Source organism: Etheostoma cragini, chromosome 2 (genome assembly GCF_013103735.1).
Source record: "Etheostoma cragini isolate CJK2018 chromosome 2, CSU_Ecrag_1.0, whole genome shotgun sequence".
Taxonomy (NCBI): Eukaryota; Metazoa; Chordata; class Actinopteri; order Perciformes; family Percidae; genus Etheostoma; species Etheostoma cragini.
Genome location: NC_048408.1, coordinates 5,619,139 through 5,643,867, shown reverse-complemented (window position 1 = coordinate 5,643,867; position 24,729 = coordinate 5,619,139). Strand labels below are relative to the sequence as shown.

At 40.0% G+C, this 24,729-nt stretch overlaps 1 protein-coding gene and 1 long non-coding RNA gene across 2 annotated transcripts in view; both read right to left on the bottom strand.

Moving 5' to 3' along the window:
• Positions 1 to 22,374, bottom strand: part of cabp2a (calcium binding protein 2a) — a 34,860-nt gene extending 12,486 nt beyond the window's left edge. Inside the window, exons 1-2 of the mRNA XM_034860776.1 lie at positions 22,147 to 22,374; positions 21,492 to 21,674 (exon numbers count right to left, since the gene is read on the bottom strand). Of these exons, the coding sequence (XP_034716667.1) occupies positions 21,492 to 21,674; positions 22,147 to 22,203 (240 nt within the window). The 5' untranslated portion in view covers positions 22,204 to 22,374. The remainder of the gene's footprint in view (positions 1 to 21,491; positions 21,675 to 22,146) is intronic.
• Positions 1,626 to 17,248, bottom strand: LOC117937098. The gene is made up of 3 exons (XR_004655098.1): positions 17,238 to 17,248; positions 16,181 to 16,187; positions 1,626 to 1,773 (listed from the first exon to the last, which is right to left on the bottom strand). It is a non-coding gene; the product is annotated as an uncharacterized LOC117937098 (long non-coding RNA).
• Positions 22,375 to 24,729: the final 2,355 nt, after the last annotated feature.

The following is a 24,729-nucleotide window of genomic DNA, read 5'->3' as shown; positions in this document are numbered from 1 at the left end:
TGTGGAAACTGCAGCATGTTTTAGGGGGTAAAAATTTAGGCGAGAAAATCATATATTTTCCAGTGAATTTCAACAGGTAATTGTCTTGGGCAGCGGTAAGCAATGTACAGAGCAACGGCGCCGCTGCAAAACAGCCTCGGGAAGGAACTTGTTGTGGTGGACGTGTACGTTCAAAAGTAGTTTTAGTCGTGCAACAGAAACTTTGAGATTGGACAGAAAGCTGTCTGGATTTACCCTGCAGAGATCTGAGGAGCAGTTAACCAGTCCTAAAAATCCACCAGAGTTTAAAATGCTAACACAAAGAAAGCGGCTCAAAATGTATCCACTGTCACTCTGAATAAAGGTGAAAAAGCCTAAAAAAAATAATCTAAAAAAAGAAAGAAACAAGAAGGTGATGACATCTGGTGGATTTTCCGTCGGAATATCCGGCGACACCTGAACAACCCCGCAAATGGAACGTCGTCGATATAGACCACGTTAGGACGTAAACATGGGTCATAAATGCTTCTTGAATAAATTGCCTTAAGGGGGCGTTTTTCATGGGAGGACAGTGTCTTCACTCCTTCACCACAACAGATGGACTGGGTCTCTGTCGTCAAAATGTGTCCATTCATGTTGTTTGTCATCAGTGGTAAACTTAAAAAAAAAAAATATTTTAAAAAATATCTGGAGAGGATGTATTCTACTCCTCTTCCTTAGTGCAGTTCAGAGGGTAATGTTAGACTTTTTACTTTACTATTATATCTTTCAGATTTCACTGATAGTGTACGTTTGCGTTAAATAATTGGGGGAACCTTAGGTGCAGTCTTTAAGCCCATTACCTGGAGTGTTTTGGAGGATAGTAGGAAGCTAGAGATGTGAATCACTGTCTACCACTGTCATTTTTCACAAAAGCAACAGATGGCACCACAGAATGGACATTTCAAGTCATTTGCATAGTGATATTTACATGATTAATCTGGCTTTCTTCTGTACAATACTTCCTCTGTTGTTAGTTTATTAATCTCTTTTGGACTTTTCTGCCTTCTTCTTTATTTGTTCACCTTTGGTTTCACATCCGAACACTGCAGAAGCAAAACTAAGCTCTTCACCAAAACTTCCCAAACACTATTTTGACACCTGATCACATTGAACTGCTGATTTTTGTCATCTTTTACCTAGGTACTTCTTTAAAGCTAAACTTTTTTCCAAGTAAAATCTTTATTTTTGTGTTACTGAGCAGCTGCATTGCAATCACTGCTAGGATTATGTTATCATACACGTTCAAATTAACCACAATTGCAGTAAGGAACAGATTTTAATACAAGTGTGCATGAACTGTATCTGCATACTTCCTGTGACACACACTGAGATGCTGGTCATGCGGTGCTGTGTTTGTGCCAAAGCTTAGCTCAATATGTGCAAGGCCAACGCTGAGCACCTAGAGGCCCAAATCCTCTGTGCTCAATTTGGAAGGACTAACGCATTTTCTGTGTCTCTCTATTCATCCATATCTTTCTCCTCCTGAGTTTTACCCCTTTATATTTGTCTCTGTTACTACAGTATACCTCCATATCTTTAAAACACTGCAGCCTCATTTTCTATTTTAGTTTTTGTTTTAGATACTGTATTATTTTTTTTCCCTTTATTCAGAATGACATTGGATAGACAGCAAAGGTGGGAGAGAGATGGGGGACAACACACAGCAAAGGGACGCAGGTTGGACTTGAACCCCGGCCGCTGAAAAGGCCTCAGCCTACACGGGGCGTACCCTCTTACTGGGTGAGCTAGAAGCTGCCCCTGCAGCCTAAAATTTAATGAATTGCATATCCGTGTGTGTCTCACTGTGAACTGAACCCTACTTTGTGTCACTTTGTTCTCCAAGCCCGCCACTGCTTTCAGAATCGACTCACACAAGTCAAGCCAGAAGACACAATGAAGACTTCTACACACTTTTTACATTTGCGGGATATAAACATTCATCCATGAGCAGCTTCTGGATACTTTACACCAGGGGTCTTCAACGTTAAACCAAGGACCCCGTAACAAGAGAAAGAGAGACAAAACAGGGACCCCCTAAAACTAAAATGGTAGAAAACGAAATTGCATTTTAATCTGGACCCACAAGAGCTTGTAGGGCGGCATAAATTCTTTGCATACCTCTTTGGTGCATAGAATACTAAGCTTTTAAAATAACAACTGTTATAAATCCTCGTTTGATGTTGCACATATACATGTGTAACAATGAATCTTCAGGAAGAACTGGATATGTGGATGGCTAGTTTATTGACTACCTTGCCTATAGGTCAATATCTCTCCTCAGTGGGGATTTATATTTGCTAATAATATTCAAGTTCATGTTTAGACTTTTTAATTTAAAACCTTTCAAAAATTAACAATAATTTGGACGACCCCCTGCAGTGAATCTAAAGACCCCCTAAGTGTCCCCGACCGCCTGTTGAAAATCTGTTTACACTGTCAGGGTATTACCACAGGAGTGCAGCAAAGCTTTGCTTGGTGCTTAACTTGTGCTCAGCTGTAATACACAGCACCGACGCCAGATGTCAGCCTCTTGCCTTGCTGTCAAAAAAGTCAATCCATTTGAGTTACAGAAACATTTGTGTCAATGCCTGAATTGGAACAGAAACGGTGTTGGTATACAAATTCAGCAGTATCATGACATGTGTTTGGATATGTTTATATACATATGTATATCTAGTAGGGGTGACCCCAAACAGAGGACTGTTCAACGTATCAATTTTAAGGAGCCTGTATTGACTGCCACTTTCACAGTCAAATCGTCGCAGTGTCTGAAAATGTGCTTTAGAAACAAAATATAATTCCAATTGGGTTATTCGGGGGAGCTGAATGTTAGATTTTGCATGCTTGGTTTTCCCCAATAAATCATGATATATAGCCCATTTTGGTATAATTGTCAGCCTAATAATAATACTATTAAAACCAATTAGAAGTGGAGGTACTCTCTGGACAAATGCTAGTACCTGGCCCATTTCTTCAATGGATTTGTGCATTTTTTTGGACAGTGCACTAAAAGAGAAAGAAAGAAACGAGTCCGTGGGGAAACCTGATTTCAAGGGCTGATGGTATGATCGCTGAATCTAGCAGCTCCACAGACAGGATTCTCCACCTGATCCTGCAGTCTGACCTATCCATGGACTTGGGGGAATAAAAAAAAAATCCACTGAGAATCTATTAAGTAAAGAGGACAGAGAGTGATGAGATCACTTGCAACAAAGGATTTGAATCCAGTGTCTCGATTATATAAAAGTATGTGCCTTAGCCCACTGATCCAGCTGGACACCCACCAGATTAGCAAATGGAAGGCTTAGTCCTGTAATGTTTTTTTTCTCCCTGCACTGTTTCCCATTGTATATTTCACGGACATGCACAGAATCAGCATCAGCTTTAGAATCAGCTTTAATTTCAAAGTATGTGTCAACCCATACTGGAAGTTTGACTCTCCCAAAACATGCACATAAATAGACATACGGTTTAAAACGAGGACACCAAAGCTGGACAAGGTGGACATTAACTATTAACTACAATGCACGGCTACAATGATAGGTGGATATGCCAGTATATACAGATATTTACATGTTAAAAGTATGTGTCTAACTCCATTGAATATATCATTTACATTGAAATTATTGCACTGGGATTGATCCTGTCACTGTGAACTGGTGTTCATTATAGAAACAGCCTGTGGGAAGAAAGTGTTCTTGGGTCTGATTGTTTGGTCTCACACCCAGTGAGTCAAAAAAGATGCCTGGTCAGGGGTCTTTGGTGTAATGTAAAAAGTCTCCTTTAGCGTCTCAGTCAGATGCACGGGTTTGAAACCAATTCCAGTGAAATTCCTGTGTTGTTTGACCCATTGACTAGTCCAACCTGCCTCCTTCTGCAGGTTTCTTAGGTCTTTCATACTACTCTCGACTGCTGTTGCTCTTCATACTATGTCATCTTACAGCACAGCAGACAAGCCACTACTCTGCCCGGTGCGTACCATATAGACACAAGAGGTTGATTTTTGCATCTGTATCTGGCGCTGAGAGCCACTGACCAAGCGTCAGTATTTGACAAGTTGGGAATGAGAACGGGTTGTGTTGAATAGTATTCTGTAGTGTCTACCAGAGGGGAGAAGTTGAAACAGGTTGTATCCAGGGGTGGCAAATGTTATCTGACCAGATGGATCAAGTTGTGATAGTAAAAAGATTCATTTTGCTGGGGTATTCTGCTTAGGAAAAAACGTATCCACTGATTTACAGATGACTCTCTCCCCATGCAAGTCTGTGGAAAAAAGTGTTTATTGGCCAGAGGGCATCACTTGCCGGGTTGGTCACTTTGTTCAATTTGCTTCAAAGCCCGGTGCTCTTCCTGGGGACCTTTTGTGTGATAGGTCTTTAGCGATGCTTAATGCCAATTTCCTGACTCTGGAGTCCTTAATGTAGGGCAGGTTGGCACCAATGATTTTCTCCACAGTACTGACTGTCCGTTGCAGTCTGTTCCTGTCATGCAGATCCAAACCAAACAGTGAGGTTGGTTGTTTGAAGTTGAACTTCCTGAGCTGGGGCTTTTTCCTGATTGTGTCAATGTTGCAAAACGTTCCACAGCAGACACTATTGTTGAGTATGGTAAAGGGCGGCTCACCCTGAAGTCCACCTTCATCTCCACAATATTGAGAGCTCCAGGTTGATCACACCACAGGGCCAGCTGTTGAACCTCGTCTTTGTCACGGATGAGGCCGATGACAGTTGTGTCGTCTGCAAATTTGAGGATTTCCTGACAAGCATTGTTGGTATGGAGCAAGAAGAGCTGTGGGAAAGCATACGTTCCTGGGGGTGCGCCAGTACTGATGTTCCTGGCACTGGATGAGATCTTCCCAACCTTACCTGCTGCCTCCCAATTGTCAGGAAGTTTGTGATTCATTGACAGCTGAACAGTGTTCAGATTTCTGGGATGTTGGTGTTGAACATTGAGCTTAAATCTGAAAACAGGATCCTTACATATATGTCCATGGGACGTCGTGGCATTGCAAATCTGAGTTCTGAGCAGGCACGACCTAGAAAAGGCCATTCATGCTTTTATCAGTTCAAGGTTGGACTACTGCAATGCCCCCTGTGTTGGTCTGAATCAGACCTCCATCTCACGTCTTCAACTTGTTCAAAATGCTGCTGCTCGCTTTTTAACAAATACACCTAGACGTGCACACATCACTCCCGTTCTCTACACCCTGCATTGGCTCCCAGTGCGTTTTAGAATAGATTTTAAGATTTTATTGTTTGTTTTTAAAGCTTTAAATGGTCTTTCCCCAGAGTACTTGTCTGAAATTGTAACTGTGCGGGAACACAACCGGTCATTGCGGTCTTCAAATCAGTTGGTTTTAGAAGTCCCAAGGTCCAGGTAAAAACGGTGGGGTGATCAGGCTTTTGCAGTTGCAGCCCCGAGACTCTTGAACAAGTTACCCCCTGATATGCGTACTGTTACAGATGTCACTCTTTTTAGGTCCAAACTTAAAACATATCTGTTCAGTCTGGGTTTTAATACATAGCAGTGGTGTGACAATTTGTATTCTTTTGTTTCTTTGTAACCTTTTCTGATTTTACTGTTTTCTATGTTTACTCTTCCTGTTGTATGTTTTTACTCATTTTGTTAAGCACTTTGGATACCTACTGGTTATTGTAAAGTGCTATATAAATAAATTTTGATTGATTGATTGATTGATTGCAAGATGTAGTTTAGTCCCATGTTGAGCAGCCATCTCGAAAGATTTAATGACCATAGCTGTCATGTCAACATATACATTTAATCCTTTGATGGTGGATCTTTTGGTTGGTGGGTAAATGTGTGTGTCTGTGGGGGGGGCTCATTCCTGGTGTATGTCATCCGAGTGAGACAGCTAAAAAAATGAACAATTAAACAAAACAAAAAGTACTAGAGATCCCAACACCAAGGCTGGCATCCACGCCACACTTCGCCGGAATTTCTTTCATTCATCCATCACATTTAATGTAACTACAACAATGCATCAGGGTGGTAAAGGCAGTGTGGTGTTTATCGTACAAAGGGAAACATGCGAAGTAGAGATAAGTAGCACTTGCAGGAAAGCACCTTGACACTGGAAGAAAAAGCTAAAAAGTTTCGGTTTTACTCAGTGGAAAACCCCCCACTGCAGGCAGATACTCTTGCGATCAACAGCTCAGAGGGAATACAAAGCTGTTCAGCTATAAAACCCAAAACAGGGCAGCTGGGTGAGAATTTGTGCTTTATTACTTGACAACATGACGCACACCAGATGCCTAAAAGACAAGGATAGAAGATAGGCCAACAGAAAATCCAGTCAACAACATGGACACACTCCAAAAGTCAGGCTTTTGCATGTCATGCAAAGCTAACAGCTTTGGTACAGGTCAGGGGAAACATTTTGGCTGAGACGGGGTGTGTTCATGTGTATTTGCATGCGTATGCGTGTTGACACACAAACACACATGTATCACAAATGCTGTAAATCAGTTCATGTGCGGACAACTGGGTAACAAACTAACCTATGCAGATGCTGTCTTCAACCAAGAATAAGGACAACATGCACAAATGTATATATTGTGATGATGCACAAGTTACAGCTTGTACAGAAACATCAGTGATATCAACTGGTCACAACTTGCATCTCCCACTACCATAATCCCAGTGCTTTAAAGACGGTTACAAACACTCTTATGTGTAGTATAGCCTACTGAGCCTGTTTGACATCAGAAACAGAAAGCGCCCATCCCCTTATTTAGTCTTTGTCCTTATATGCTAAACCATACATGCCTTTTGACATGGAATGTGTGCAGATCCCTCTAGCAAATGCATATATACATTATATCTGCAATGACATGTGTGAGATAAGTTGCAGCGAGGGCAAACAAGCCCGAAGTGAATTGAGCTAAAACCCAGCTGAGTTATGTGGTATAGGGCGGCAAGCCCCACAATAAATATCTGTGAATGAAGATGGCTGGGAGTATTGTAGATTGAGTAAAACTAGATACATATTGAACAAAATACATTACATACTCTGTACTTCACATGTATTTTACTCTATATGTTACATTGTGTGGAAGTTCGGGAAAAAACTTGCAAAAGCAAATTCCAAAATATTTTCACATTGTAAAAAAGAGCAATCAGGATAACAAATCACACCGGGTAATACGAAAACAATAATAATCTGTTTTTTAAATCACATTTGCTGAAATTCATGGAAATTGTTACATTTAAAACTGCTCAATTTATGTTTAAAGTTAAAGAAATAATGTACCATGTAACATACTCACAAGGGTTAATGAAAGAGACAGGGGTTATCATCCAAGAGGACATTTTATGTTCAATCAACCTCTTGTGCGAACTACTGTTAAAAGCATGTGTGTTTCAATTTGTGGTGCAACCTTATGGCATGGACTGGATGACATCAAACAGCCATAGTATCAATCAGTTTAAAAACAGATTAAAGAAATCAATACTTGACCAGTGCAGGAAATAATAGACCAAAACATAGGAACTGAAATGTAATGTAAAGGTATTGTTGTAAGTTTTTGGAAGACGTGAAAGATAACGGTTATATATTCTGTTATACATATCTATTTGCTTTGTAATAAGATAATTTTGTGAAATACAGGCAGGATCAAACAAGCTAAAATCTTCCACCTGCTCCTTCTCGAACTATATTCTGTATATACACTCACCTATGGGATTATTAGGAACACCATCCTAATACTGTGTTTGACCCTGTTTCACCTTCAGAACTGCCTTAATTCTACGTGGCATTGATTCAACAAGGTGCTGAAAGCATTCTTTAGAAATGTTGGCCCATTTTGATAGGATAGCATCTTGCAGTTGATGGGGATTTAGCCATCAGAGGATGGGTACATGGAGGCCATAAAGGAATGGACATGGTTAGAAACAATGCTCAGGTAGGCCGTGGCATTTAAACAATTGGCCAATTGGCCCTAAGGGGCCTAAAGTGTGCCAAGAAAACACCCCCCACACCATTACACCACCACCACCAGCCTGCACAGTGGTAACAAGGCATGATGGATCCATGTTCTCATTCTGTTTACGCCAAATTCTGACTCTACCATCTGAATGTCTCAACAGAAGTCTAGACTCATCAGACCAGGTAACATTTTTTTAGTCTTCAACTGTCCAATTTTGGTGAGCTCTTGCAAATTGTAGCTTCTTTTCCCTATTTGTAGTGGAGATGAGTGGTACCCGGTAGGGTCTTCTGCTGTTGTAGCCCATCCGCCTCAAGGTTGTGCGCATTGTGGCTTTACAAAAGCTTTGCTGCATACTTCGGTTGTAACGAGTGGTTATTTCAGTCAAAGTTGCTCTTCCATCAGCTTGAATCAGTTGGCCCATTGTCCTCTGACCTCTTGCATCAACAAGACCCATCAATTTTCGCCCACTGGACTGCTGCATACTGGATGTTTTTCCCTTTTCCCACCATTCTTTGTAAACCCTAGAAATGGTTGTGCGTGAAAATCCCAGTAACTGAGCAGATTGTGAAATACTCAGACCGGCCTGTCTGGCACCAACAACCATGCCATGCTCAAAATTGCTTAAATCACCCTTCTTTCCCATTCTGACCTTCAGTTTAGAGTTCAGGAGATTGTATTGACCAGGATCATACCACTAAATGCATGAGAAATTGAACAGGTGTTCCTTACAGTCCTTTAGGTGAGTGTATATACACAAAGGATTATTTTCATGGTCCATTTTACATAGTGTATTTTCATTGTACATCTGAATTTTCTGTTGCACGGCTTTTTTACAGCAACTCCGTGCAGTGAGCATAAAGGAGCATTTAGAAAGTTAACGAGACAAATACACTGTAAAACCTAACAGCCCATCTTGATAAAATAAGTAATTTAACATAACTTAAACCTCTCAAGAAGTTGGAGTGACTCATTCACATAAATTTCACCTAACTAAAAAATGAGTTGTTGAAGTAATAACTGAGTTGTTTTGAGTACACTTACATTTGTGGGAAAGTTTAAGTTTAGGTTATATGATTCCAGTTAGTTTAATTTACTCATTATAATTGAGTCTGGCTTTTTCAATGTTGATGTTAAAAAAAAAAAAACATATTCTGCCCATATCGGGGGTATTAAATAAAGTAAAGCTTAAGTTTTTATGGGATAATGAACAGTCGGGGAGACACCTGTATAGTAGCTAAGAAAGAAAACTATGTGGTATCCAGAATAAGGATGTACAGGATTATATAGAACATTATTAATAATGAAAAAGCATGTTGATGGAATATGTGAATATTGCTACAGTCAAGAGACCATAGAACATGTAATTATGTTTTGTCCTAAATAAATACCATCAAGCCAGACAAAGATTGATGTCACAACTTTGCACAATACATTTACATGATATACTGCAAAGAGGATCTGGTAAAATTAGTTTTTGTTTTTTTGTTTTATTTTTTGTAGACAACTGAGTTATTAAAAAGAATTTAAGAAAGTGTAGGTTGACCACTTGATCCACATTTTTGTCCATATGGTGGCGTTAAGGTACCAAAAAGCTGGTTGCCAACCGGCATACAAAAGAAGAAGTTGTCATTGAACCATAGACTGCATATGTATATTTACGGTCTATGCTTCAAACACACCAAGGCGCCAATAAGGTCTAGAAGCACGCTAAACAGAGAAGACGTGACTGCGTCCCCTGTTTGCACACGGCACTGGAATAACGGTCTTTTTCTTTTCGGTTAGCAAAGTAATTAATTAAGTAAGTTAAAGCTATCTTAACTTACATTAATATAAAATTGCATAAGGAAATAACTTATTTAACTGTTAAACATTGTGTAGCTAATGGGAGAGAGAGTGCATAAAAATGTTAATTGTATATGGTAACGTTAGCTTAGACTAAACTCAGATTGGGCTTGATTTGGCGCTTGCAGTCACGTTCTCCACTCTCCGAACATTGTTGCTAAAACACTCACACCCAATTACTCTTATGTGCAGTCTGTGTGATCTTCAGCGGTTGACGGAGAAATAAGACAGATTACTTTAGTGGTGTAAGACAAAGAAAAACAAGGAATCCCAGGCGGTTGTTACTGATGGAATGCGCTGCATATCACTGTCTCCAGAGGGTCTGGCAAACTGTGCATGCTTGTTTTTTTTTTTGCACAATATAGAGCCACACAGAGAGTGCTGTTCTCAGATCTGCACGTTTTCGTTCATATGTATCCCAGAGGCAACCGGGGCGGCGCTCTGGATCTGTACGTATTGGCTGTTGCGAGAGTCCCAGCACTGCTTCCACCGCCGCTGCTCAGAGAGGGAGGACTGTAGGTTGAACAAGTCTGCAAGTCTGTCTGAAGAGGCTACTGCCTTGACTTTGACAAACTTGGGCAAACTGACTGTTGTATTTTTTTTGACTGGTACAAATCATCTGGAAATGTAAATTGTGTGTTTTTATAGTGCCTTAAAAATACAGTTATTGAGACATTACAGACTATATCATGGCCAGTATTCCACAATTTCACTGTGAAGAATCATTGAAGGTACATTTGTCAAGATTATATTCTGAGAAAAGAGTGGTAGGTAGAGACAACAGTGATTTGACTATAAATCTGGCATTTCATGGCCCTGTGTGGGATTTTAAGCAGCCAGTTGTTGAGAGGGACACGTTGGTTCATTTAAGGAGGCATCTAAGACAGAAAGAAACAGTGCCATGTCCATTTAAGGCCTGTGAGTTTCAAACAAATGTTACTCAACATACAATGCACACAAGTGCAGAGAACACCAACAGGCTTCAGACTATATTGTGGCAATCGTAGTGCAAAAAGTCTCAAATGTTTCCCAAGATATTGACATTGAATCTGATCCAGTGGAGCTTTAAGAGAGAGATTGGTCAGAGAATCAGAGCAGCTGGTGGGGTGTTACATTCTGTTTATCGCACCGTTGTGACGAAAAGAGAGCTGAGCCAGAAGGCAAAGCTCTAAATCTACCGGGCAATTTCCGTTCCTACCCTCACCTATGGTTGTGAAGGCTGGGTCATGGCCGAAAGAACAAGATCAAGGGTACAAGCAGACAAAATAGGTTTCCTCAGGAGGGTGGCTGGTGTCTCCCTTAGAGATAGGGTGAGAAGCTCTGTCATCCGAGAGGAGTTCGGAGTAGAGCCGCTGCTGCTCTACTCCGAGTATAGTTGAGGTGGTTTGGGCATCTGATAAGGATGCCTCCTGGGCGCCTCCCTAGGGAGGTGTTCCAGGCACGTCCAGCTGGGAGGAGGCCTCGGGGAAGACCCAGGAATAGGTGGAGAGATTATATCTCCAACCTGGCCTGGGAACGCCTCGGGATCCCCCAGTCGGAGCTGGCTGATGTGGCTCGGGAAAGGGAAGTTTGGGGTCCCCTACTGGAGCTGCTGCCCCCGCGACCGATACCGGATAAGCGGATGAAGATGGATGGATGGATGAAACTGTCCCGGTAGCAGGCAGTACTTATGAGGGATTAACAGAGCAGTTACAGTACAGTCTGGCTGCCTTCTTCTTGAAAATGCAGACTGTTCTCCATGTATCCACAAGGGCAACACGGTAAATCATTGAGCATGTTGATTAATTTATTTCACCATCAAAACCAATTTTCAGAAGCTCTCTAATCAAAATACTAGAAAAGTGTAACTTTCCCTATATTGACACAGTGTTTAGTGAGATTGTCCAGGCAGTTTCAGAGAGTAATATTTTGCAGAGAGCAGTTGTTGTTGAAAAAACAGATGTACTTGAGAAAGTCCAAGAAACCCCCTCACAGTTGCCTGGACACTATTTGTCATACTGTGATGGATCCTATTTCCAGGAAAATAAGCTTCTCTCAGATGAGGGTACAAAATTATCAGTAATTCTTTATGTTGATGATTTTGGAAATTGCAAACCCTCTAGGAACATAAAGAAAAAATACACAAAGTATGCACAGTTTATTGGACATTAGCTAACCTGAGTATCGCTCAGCTTCAGGGTTTCAGGACTACATACTTTAGCAGATTTTGTCTTGCCACTGTTGGAATTTAGAATGTTATATGTGTTCAAACATTGTATGTGATTTGCATCATACATTGTACATTTAAGCTAAAGGCAAAAGCATTATTTCAACTTAAATAAAGACATGTTGGTCATGCATTAAGTTTGTGGTTCATGCATTAACTTGTTTTGCAATACAAATTTTCTCTAAGATAAAGAGTTCTGGTACATTCTGTTATAACCCAGCTCTCCTAAATGCGTCGGAAGCAGGATGGATGGTTATGGAAGCTATGGAAGTCTGTTTCTAGTTACTTTTACAGCCCAACTGAAAGTGCAGCAGGTCATGTTTTATTTTCTCTGCAGGTCCTGAAAAGGTCATAAACTTTCAGTCACATACCAATGGAAAGATAGCGAATAAGCACACAAACATATCACACCACTGTGACCAAGAGACCCCACCCTTAGTGAATAAGACCAGGGGTGCAGGAGAAATAGAGCCAGACAAAGGAAGGGGAGAGCTGTGATAGCTTGATCTATGTAACCTTGTCTCTAGGATATCCTACGTAATAAAAAGGATTCACACATCAACATCTGAAATTCTGACTATTAATTGACTGAACCCTGAAATCGGAGCAGGATTTACCTCCAACACCACCCAGACAGATATGCAAACATAAACTTAGTCACTGGTAGTTTGGAGATGAGAACCAAAAACTATCCCTCCTTTTGTTGAGTTTTAAAAATTTAAAATGTCTGAAGGAGCCAGGTTAGAAAATGATGCATTCCTCTGTCCCCCATTTCCCCCCTCTTTCTCTCTGAATGTAAAGAACCAAAGGTCAAGTCTGACATTTAACATATGGAAAGGAGCTTCCTGCTACAATACCAGGAGGGGGCCTGCTGTCTCCTTTCCTCTGGGGTCTTGGTCTGGGCTAAGACAATACAATGTTGAGTAGGTTAGAATTTCACATTTACACAACAGACCCCTTTTTTCTTCAACCAAAACGACCCCCAGAGGGGCAGACTTTAGCGGCATGTTTATTCTCATTGGACAGCGAAGATGCACTCGACATGCTGTCATGACAACGGCGGACCAATGAGAATAGATTCGAATGCCACAGGTGAAAAGGAACAGCCCCCAGGTGCAGGGGATAAATGAATGTGATTTAGGTATGTTCAGGACTGGTTTCACGTGACTCCGTCAGGGGGAGCGTGGATCAGTCCGCTGTCAGCTGCAGTGTTATCATGTTGCGTTTGTCTTTGTCTTTGTCTCATCATCCTCATCACCCTGTTCCATTAAACCTTTTCTTAATTCTTAATTCGACCCTGAACCTCCTTCCTCAGATATCCAACAGAACACAAAGTTAGTTTGAAAAGTCTAACAGTACCTTTTAGATAACACTGCTTTTTAGAGCAATTCTCCACATTAGTTAGGTTTTGCTGTGTAGTGCGACAGAGCGTTAAAAGAATGCTAGGGTCTTCCACTTAATTAAATGGAGCTTGTCTTTATTGTGAAGTAGCTTTAAGTAAACAATAAGAATGAGATGGGACAAGATAATTAATTAAATAGTCAAGTTTTCTTGATATGGATTTCTATTTTTTATTAAGGCTGGCCAGAGTTGTTCATCAACACTAATTTACAGTCCCGCAGAAATATGCTATTTCTAAATTCTATAATTCAGTTATCTACATATGGTTCAACCACGTGAGTCTTGTATAAAAGCGGGTCAGGATTTTTAAAGACTGTACTTAAGTGGTATTCAGGTAAAAAAAATGTTAAAATTGTGCCTAAAAATCAGTTCTCATCACAGACATGGACACATTTAACACATTATCTGTTCTTTAATTTGTAACAGAAGTTAAAAGTTTATAAAATACCTGAACACCATAGACCTCCTACTCATCTCTTTGTTTGTGCCTTTCTAAACTCAGAAAGCTTTTACTTAAAGAAGTTAAAAAGAGGAAACCTTATCTGTGAACTGTTCACTTTATGAGATATTCTGAGCTAAACCTTGGTAACAAGAAGACCTGAACTAGAGCTCTCCATTGATCCTCATCATTAGGCTTTTTGTAAGATTGAGTTGTACAGTTACACTCTTACATACTGAACATGTATTTCCATTTCAGGATGAGTTGGAGGCAATCCAGGATGGAACAGTAACTCTGGTGGCAGTGGTGAATGAAGAGGACGTGCCTGCGTGAGTTTCCTTTGGAAAATATGGAACATCCATTTGTACTAGATTTCTATGTTGAAACAGATAGTTGCCTTTCTACTTAAAGGAGAACTCCAGTGGATTCCAACACGTAGCTCTGTTTCTAAATGTGGAGGTCTGTCAATAGAGAGAAAAAAACTCCATTGTCAACAAGTTGGTGCTGGCTACACCGTGTTATCCTCCTGCTAGCATTTACACCCAACAGACGTAAACAGGGAAAGGTATAAATGTGTTGTTAGCCTCTAAATGTCACTAAAAGTACATACCCATGTGAAGTGATTCCTTCTGAGTGAACCTGACGGCTAGACATGTAAAAGAAATGCATGGAAGTTTGGTTAATTCAGCTCTGTTTAGTTCTGGTGTTTTTATTTTTTTAATTTAAAGTGAGTGCTGTGGTACAACTAGCAGGAGACAATTTCTTATTGAGTTAAGTTTGGAGGATAACACGGTGTAGGCAGCACCGACTGGTTTTGTTTTTCTCTCTACTGACAGACCTCCACATTTACAAATAGAGCTACGTGTTGGAATCGACCGGAATTCTCCTTTTTAAGCTGTACTGAGAAACAAGGGCACTAAATAATAATGTAATGTTTTCAGTTTAAAGGTATTCTTGCGCTAGTACAAATATGATAAAAAAAAATGTTGTGAGTTTTAATTTCATTGTGTTTGACAAACATTGATATGTTATTCAGCATTCAATAAAAATAAATAGTTGTGTCAGACATGTTTGTATTGTGTTATTGCCACTTAAAAGGTTTAAGGCAATTAGTTTTCTCAAATTAATTGGGTAGCCATAACCAAGTTTAATGTTAATGTTAATGTTATTAGTCAAAACTAATACGTAATAACTTGTTTTAGTGGAAATAAACTGAGTAAATGAAACTAAAGTGGTATTTTTATAAAGAAGATTGCTTTAAGTTATTCTTATTTAAATCAGATACATTTTATTAACACATTTTTAATAAGTTTGAAGAAAAGCCACATTTGACTGATATATAATTGATAGATTTATTGATCAACTAAATTAACTAAATGGAATTAGTAATATTAACTTTATTTACCCAAGTTATCTTACCAATAAGTAATTGAGTTACTTGGACACAAATTAACTATTTTCATATGATTAAATTGTTTGTTATTAAACGTAAATGATTCAAGGCAATTGGTTTCCTCAAATGGTTAAAGTTGAACTAACTCATCAGGTTTTATAGTGTATCTACTCAGGACTTAGTGGAGACCAAAGTAGAGATACAAGGAGAGTGAATATTAGAAACACAACTCCAAATGAATGTTATTGCTGCTCTGAGTCTGTGTAAATAGGCAATTGTTTGCTAATATGTCAATGTTGTGTTAACAGCTTGTTCTGCTGTCCCCAAGTGGACAAAGAAAAATCTATGAATGCACCTTTAAATCCAACAGCAAGTGGAACATGGAGAAAATGCGTTCAAAGCCAGCCATTGACAAATAGAAGCCAATTCGTAATTTCTTAGATTAAAACAAAATCAGATAAAGGTATTATTTTAGAGGTGGACCTACCATAACATCAATTCAGCAAATGTTCTTTCTGTGTAAGACCCAGAAACATTTTTAAGAGTGAAGCTTTGAAGAAAGACAGAAATTAAGAAAGATGAACCATAAATAAAAAAGTTATCCATATGTTTTCATATTACTACATGACACCTTTATCAGACCTGAACTTACAGATCAAAACCCCAGGCAGAATAGTTTTATCTTAAGAAAAAGTGCTGGTACAGTCAGCGGAGGATTTCAATTCATCCTGAATTTTAGGCTGTTTTGGTCTGTCCCACATTCCTAAAAGGAGGGTAATTCCTTTCGCATCTGTCCAGAGTATGTTTAAGCAGAGTTTTCTGTGAGGTCCTGGAGGTCCACGGATAGAGAGACTGATTCTCTGCAAAAATATCATGAGTATAGGGCACAACTGTTGCTGCTAGGAGGGCCTCAGTGTTAATGGTCCATCAACTAACCCACTTTTACATCTGTCTACTAAAGCTGCTTTTGTATTTTGTTCCCATTGCTTTGCATGCATTGTTTATTATTCAATTCAATTTTTGCCAGCTATTTTACAGCTGCAAGGAGAAAATTGATATTTTGATCTAATTTAAGAATGTACGTTTCATAAGCAGTAAACACAATGACTGTCACAACACAGCCTTGTCATTCGTTAGAATGAGGCTTGTCCGGACACACAGCGGGGAGGCCAACGCAGGGAGCGCCGGGAAAGATCAGAAAATACTTCATTCTAGACCAAGGATCTTTGACGCTGTTTAGATCAGGGACCCCTTACATGAATTAGAGACAGAACAGGGACCCTCTACAATACATTGTAATAAATCGATTTGAATATTAAACTAGGCCTACAATAACGTGTGGGGCGGCCTAAAGTCTGTACACATTCCATTTGATGGTACATGCACTACTAAGCTATTTAAATAAGAATTGACATATGCATATATTAATAAATCATGTTTTCATGTTAAACATACATGTAGCAGTGAATCCTCAAGCGGCTCAGGGACCCCCCGCTACATACAGTATATTGTTAAAAAAATATATAATTAAAATAACGTTGTAAATGGGCCTACATTTTTTTTTTTAATTTATAGAATACTAAGCTATTCAAATAATTGACTTATTGAAGCATAACTGTTTCTGGCTAACATGGAGGCTAAATTCGTGTAAATTATTATTCACAAATAGGTCGATTTATCTTTGCTAACAATATGTTGGACTCATGTTTATGTATATTTTCAGACATGTTAACTTTGAAATTTTAACATTAAAAAGATTACACAATAACTTGGGGCCACCCTCAAGTAACTACCCCTAAGGGTCCCAGACCCTCTGTTTAAGATCTCTGTTCTAGAGGGCATGGACGAAGAACGTAATTTGTCGTTTCAGTTTTTATTATTTACAGTAACACACTCTGTATTTGCTTGCGAGGCAGTCCGACAGCTTCATGCTTGTGTGTTCACTGTTAGTGTTGGCGGTCACATATCACTTTCATTTATCTAAAACACCCAGCTAGTTTATTTTTATTTTTGACACCCTTATGAAATATGAATTATGAAATGACACAATTGATCCTGCTGCTGGTGGTGGTGCAGTGGGATGAGACGCGTTTCTAGCCTGCGGAGGAAGATGTGTTGACTTTCAGCTGTCCTGATGTCAATGTGGAGCCCGTGGCCCTGGACTTAAACAGGGAGTACGTGTACATGCACAGGTAGCTAAAATCGAGAGCTCAACACACAGGGTGAGAAGAGGAGCTGCAGCAATGTGCAGTACAATAAAAAATATGGTGTTTTGTTTATAATTTCATTAAGTAAACCAAATCTGACATAACCTCTAAACACAATTATGAACCTGAAAACGGGCATAATATGAGCACTTTAAAATAAAATAAAAAATATTAAAATGATTCTAGAACGATTTTTGCAAGGATCTGTACCAAACAGAAAATTGTGTCTGTAACGTCTCTGCAGCACCACAATACTTCGTTCAGAATGGTTTGACACATATTTTGTACTCAACAAAGTTTGCACCGGGCTGTGATTTGGATGCTGCCCTAGTCCATGTTGCAATTTTGATAAAATTGCGCCCTAAACTAGACTAACTTCTACCAGCACGATTTCATGTGAAAAAAAGAAGAAAAGTAGCCAGCTGCATTACAATAAAACAACCATTCCATTTTGTCATCGTCAGCACAGCAAAACCTATTTTTATAACAGAAATTTCACTTAATAAAGATATTAACTCATAATGATGACAATACAGAAGACAACACAGAATCTGCCAAATTGTAGGGCTAGAGGAATTGACATTTTTTGTGCTATAATCGTGCTTGTTTTGGTCTTCCCAAGATATCTTTTAACATCTTTTTTCTTTAAATCCAGCAAGTAACTTTCTTCTAAATATGTTACGAGTTCATGTCATACTTAAAGTTAATTGATTATAGTGGCCTGGTGTGTAAGACTGAAATGACCACACATAACATACAAATGAATGCACAAACACAGACAGACACACACACACACCATTACGGCAAATATATTTTAAATAGAAGTTAAGATATGTGAGTTACCGGTAACAGCATGTCATAAACTAGTCCCATCTTTCTGCTATTCCTCTTTCTGACCTGTACACTGTCTTTCACCATATTCCGCAGGACTGAGCCTCAGAAATGGCTTTGTTGCGTCAGCTCATGAGAAATCTAATTACGTGTTCATTCCCTCAGCTCTTAACATGATCTCGACTTGAAATGAAAAACTAATCCTTACCGCTCATATGTTTTTATTCCCTCTACATGATCACACTCGGATCTCAGGAATGTTGTCAGGACATTACGGTTCATACCCCTGCACTCCTCATTGCTGCTGGTTGTGATAACTGTGTTTTACAAATCCTAGCTTGTGTCCTGTTGTTCTTACGTAAATCATTCTCGATTGTCATCTTGGAAAACTAAAGAAAGCTACTTTATTGTATTTGGGTGCGTCATATTCTCACACACATATTTGAGGGTCTCGTACAAGCTCATTTCTTACAAAGACATGGGAAAAAGTTTAAATAAAAATCCATTAATTTCTCATCTCTTGTTATTTCCTTTGAGATAAAAAGCAATGTTTTGCCATAAACAAAGGTGAAACCAATTGTTTGTATTCGTGACACCTAACACACATGTTTAGTGTGTCTCCTTCCCCATACAACATTTGCATTTATTGGCACTATGATTTTCTAATAGCCCAGTAGCTTAATTTTGTTAAAGTAATGGCTAATATCTATATCTATCTATATATCTATATATATATCTATATATATATATATATATATATATATATATATATATATATATATATATATAGATAAATATATATCTATATATATATATAGAGAGAGACAGTCATATATACAGTGTATATATGTAAAAAAGCTCATTGGTTGTTGCAGCGGCCGCAGGTTCAGCTGTGACCTGCGGCCCTTTGGTGCATGTTATTCACCTTCTTTAAACTCTTTCGCAATGGGGCCCCACTCATCAAAACTCTGCTCCATATCACTACTAGATTGGAATAAAATAAACAAAACAAAAAAAACGTCCAGTGCCATATCTCACTGGCTTTTTGTAAAATTATTAATTTATTTGCAGCTCTGGGGACACTTGCTCACTGCAGTGATCCAATAAGTGTCGGAGAGACAAGTAAAGTTACTCTAATAGGTCCATTAAACCATTCAAAACAGTGCAGAGAACACTAACAAGTGGGACACAATGTCTTGCAGAAAATAAGGGCTCTGATTCACCGGTTGAATCCAACCCCACTAACAACAACAACAACAGACGCATGCACAAAACATTTAAAATGTGTAAGCATGGTGTTTACAGGATTACAGTTGACCCGCTGCTAGTGGTAAAAACCCTCAGGGTACATTTAAACCAAGTAAAAGTTTGATAGCTTTGGAACTTCCTCTAATAAAAAAAAATAAAAAAAAATTATCACATCTATCTGACAAAACTGTGCAATGTATTGGAATTCAAGTACTGCATTTAACCAATCCTAAGCAGTAGGAGCAATGGACAGCTATACATACAGCATCCAGAGACCAACTTGGGATTTAGTGTAGGACTGGACAAAATATCAATGTTATATAGATATATGAGGCTAGATATTGTAGTAGATTTTGGAAATCGTATGTGGCGTCTTTTCCTGGTTTTAAAGGCTGCATTACCGTAAAGTGATTTGATTTCCGAACCTACCAGACTGTTCTAGCTTTTCTTTTAAAAGGCCTTTAACCACTTAATCATCATTATATCCACATTACTGATGATTATTTTTCAAAAATCTCCATCTCAATCTCAATTAGGTCAATGCTTTGTGAAAGCAAGTCAACCCTACAATATTCCCGCAATATTGACATTGACTATTTGCTCAAAAATGTAGAGAAGTTCACTCCTCTATGCAGCAGCCGTGGGTTTGACTCCAACCTGGGGCCCTTTGCTGCATGTCATTCTCTCCCCTTTCATGCCCTTACCTAAAAATGCACCCCGAAAATATCTATATACACTCACCTATAGGATTAGTAGGAACACAACACTAAAACTGTGTTTTACCCCCTTTTGCCTTCAGAACTGCCTTAAATCTACGTGGCATTGATTCAACAAGGTGCTGAAATCATTCTTTAGAAATGTTTGCCCATATTGATAGGATAGCATCTTGCAGTTTATGGAAATTTGAGGGATGCACATCCAGGGCACAAAGCTCCTGTTCAACCACATCCCAAATATGCTGTATGCGTTGAGATCTGGTGACTGAGGGGGCCAATAAGTACAGTGAACTCTTTGTCATGTTCAAGAAACCAATTTGAAATGATTCGAGCTTTGTGACATGGTGCATTATCCTGCTGGAAGTAGCTATCAGAGGATGGGTACATGGTGGCCTTAAAGGGATGGACATGGTCAGAAACAATGCTCAGGTAGGCCGTGGCATTTAAACGATGCCCAATATGCACTAAGGGGCCTAAAGTGTGCTAAGAAAACATCCCTGACATCATTACACCACCACAACCAGCCTGCACAGTGGTAACAAGGCATGATGGATCCATGTTCTCTTCTGTTTACACCAAATTCTGACTCTACCATCTGAATGTCTCATCAGAAAGTGAGACTCATCAGACCAGGCAACATTTTTCCAGTCTTCAACTGTCCAATTTTGGTGAGCTCTTGCAAATTGTAGCCTCTTTTTCCTATTTGTAGTGGAGATGAGTGGTACCCGGTGGGGTCTTCTGCTGTTGTAGCCCATCCGCCTCAAGGTTGTGCGTGTTGTGGGTTCACAAAAGCTTTGCTGCATACTTCGGCTGTAACGAGTGGTTATTTCAGTCAAAGTTGCCTTTCTATCAGCTTGAATCAGTTGGCCCATTCTCCTCTGACCTCTAGCATCAACAAGGCATTTTCGCCCACAGGACTGCCGCATACTGGATGTTTTTCCCTTTTCACGCCATTCATTGTAAACCCTAGAAATTGTTGTGCGTTAAAATTGAATAGATGTTCCTAATAGTCCTTAAGGTGAGTGTATATTGTGTAATTTCATTTTCTCCAGCTCTAGTTCAGTGTCTTGGTCAGGGACACCTTGACATGTGGCCCTGTGCTCGTAGCTATTTAAATGTATTTTAGCAGCGAGCAGACTTCAAAAGAAAATTGTTGTCATAGTGAACACCACCCCGACATAGACATGCACTCACATACAAAGACACCTGGGGTACATGTTACGTCCAGTTCTGTGTCCTACCTGTCCGAAGACTGAGTCGACGATGGGTCGCAGCTTCCTTTTGTCTCCTTCTGGGAGCCAGACATCATCGGGGTCTCCCACGGGGGAGGAGAGACTCAGGGTCTTGGCCTTAGGCTTTGGAGGCCTCTTTATACTAGCTGAACTCCATCGCCTTAATGATTCGATCTTCTTCTTGATGGAACCCTGGAGAACAGTGTAGGGACAAAGAGACCACGAATTGAGAACGTCTCACAAGAAATGCAAGAGAAAGAGGACCGAGTGATGGATGATTTTTCTTGCAAAAGAGATTATGAATGAATTCCTGGAAAGGAAAGGAATTTTGAGTCAAAGAACCCACAGCAGCACAGATCCACTCACACACCTACTGAAGGTGCAGTTGCATTAACACAAAAAGCATTTATCATTTAACTTAACCTTCCTGATGCACCAACAGTCTCAGAAAACCCAAATGGTTTTGCTCTAAAAGGACATTGTGTTTAAAAAAAATAAAAATGAAACCATAATTTTGCTAACAGAAAAGTTATTAGTGTCTGTGCCAGCCAGGCCTCAGAAGACAAACGCTCGGTCCCCACTGTCTATCACGTTGACTTTGTAAGAGCACCAGTGGCCGAATTTAGGACATCGCAAAGTCATATTTTGGCATCCTTCTACTGACCTTTTTTATTAACTTCCCCTCTGGCACCTCCACTGATACGCTTTTGGAGTCGGTCATCTTTGCAGCGCAGCTTGCATGCACAGAAATGACCTCTTTCTTTCTGTCTCTTCTGCTGTCACGCTTTGGTCCACTCCTCCTCTTTATCTGTCTCTAGAGTATCTGACACTGGTTGATAATCTGAGGCATATCTCCTACTGTTGTTGCCCCTCCTTCTCTCATCCCTCCTCCTATATTGGCATCCATCACTCACTTTTTCATCCGTCAGCTTTTATCCGCATGTTATCCTCTCCCACTGTAAATATTGCAATCACACACAGATGCAGTTCATTCATCTGTGTGTGTTGTTTAAGCACAAGGAGAAAATGCTTAAATGTCTTTTTGAATTTAATAACAATACCAATCTAAGCTTTTTTTCATTCTGTCACTTTTGTGTCCAGGTATGCGACATCACCAATAAACCTGTGGGTTTTTAATCCTCTGTACTTTGTAGTGCTTACAAACACACACACACACTCACACACACGTTACATTGTTAATATGTGTTATGGGAACAGTAACAGTGTGGTAAAACCTTTTGAGGTTTAACTTTGGCTTTGTTTCCGAAGAGAGGAGGGAAGGGCTCATCAGAGCAAGAGCCGACAGGTCGATGGAACTTCTTGAAATTACACACTTATTCTTGTAAAAGTGAAATTAACAATTGAACAATAAGACATTTTGACAGGTGACTATAGTGAAATGGAGTTAATTTCGTAACTAAAGTTCAGGAGCAGGTCCATGCCTAAACCACACCTCTAATCACCAGATAAACCTAGGCCAGGCTTGTGTCTCTGATTGCTTGACGTAAGAGGGTCAGCGTTCCACGCTCTCAGTCATGGATCCGGCGCTACAGCTACGCTCAACTGATGTCAGTGCCGGTCTGTAAGACGTTCTATTGGAAACAGGGTAGGTTTCAATCAAGCTGCAGCAATCAAATCCCGTCATGTGTCTTAACGTCGCCGATTGTGGTCCGCGGTCACCTTGCCTCGGCTTTGCCCGGATCTCCTCTCCTCCCCAGAACGATCCGCGGCTCCCAGCGGCTTCAGCTTCAGCTTTCAGCGGCTCTCAGGCATCTTCCCTTCTGTCTGCAAGGTCGGGAAATCGGATGACTTCACAGGCTTTGCTTGCCACAGCACGTCTCACCAGCTCCGTGCACATGCATCCCTTCATCCCTTCATATCTTTCTCTAACCTTACTTCAGCTGTTCCTGGCCGATCGGCCTCTGTTCCCTCTCCGAACTGGCCGCATTGCAATTCCAGATCCAGCTGCTTGAGGTGACTCACCTACTATCGTGCTCGACGATTCATAGCCTTCTTCTTTCTAACTGGTCTGTCCTTACCCCCATCCCCCCCATCCCCTCACCCCCTCTCCCCATCCCTTCCCCAACACCCAAATGTATTTTGCTTCTTGCCACTTTTCTCCAGCCATGGCAGCTCCAGTCACTCGCCCAGTTTCGTAAGTGCATTGGCCTTCACCGGTCTCCCCTGCTCTGCAGCAGCTTAGAGTTCTGTGGTCGGGCACTAAGTCCGGGTCTCCTTCGTTGACATTCCATATACTGTACCCCATTGTTGTCACTGCCTTACTTTTGGGGGCACGAATGGTCACAAGGCCATACTCATTTACTCAAACACAGAAGTAGAAGATATCTTAAATAAAGAAATTTGGACATTTGTCTCCAGAATTAAACATTCACCCCACAACATTGCGACCGTATCACACGTGGACAGCCACTTCCCACACGTCCACATTTTACGAGTTTAAAGTGAGAAAAAAGAGGGAAATCTTGGCTACTCCAAAATCCCTTACACTACTTAGTAAAGCTTGAACAGAGCAAAGGCTTTGTTACTTCCCAGTTTGTGGCTGATGGTTAGGGGCAGTGTATTTGCTCAGTACTGGACCCAAGATTTCATATATTTCAGACTTTAAAGATTTTGCTTACTGTGATTAGTGAATTTGGATTACTGTGAAAAAGCTGCAATGGGAACAGACCTTTGGAAAAGTTTAAGTAGTAATTCACATAATTATAACATGTCTGCCAAAGAGAGGAGGGAATGGCTCAGTAGAGCAAGAGCTGACAAGTCAATGGATGCAGCCAAGTGCTTTACCATCCAGATATAATGAAGGTGGACTTAAAATAACTGCCATTAAGATTTAATTAGTTTCAGGCAAGGCAAGGCAAGGCAAGGCAAGGCAAGGCAAGGCAGCTATATTTGTGTAGCATATTTCGGCAACAGGGCAAAACAAAGTGCTTTACACAATACCAGTTAAAAGCCAGTTAAAAAAACAACAACAGATAAAACACCAGAATAAACAATAAAAAACAAACAAAAAAACTGATAAAACACAAGAATAAAAAGTTACAGTGCAGCATAAGAAATTAAACATTAAGGAAATGAACATCATTTAAAGAAAGGAAACATCAAAAAGAAAGGTCTTCAGCCTTGATTTAAAGAACTGAGAGTAGCAGCGGACCGTTCGTTACGTAGGTAACGTCAGATTATATGAGTATAGGCGTAGCCCTCTAAGGGCTACGCTATTGGGTTTATC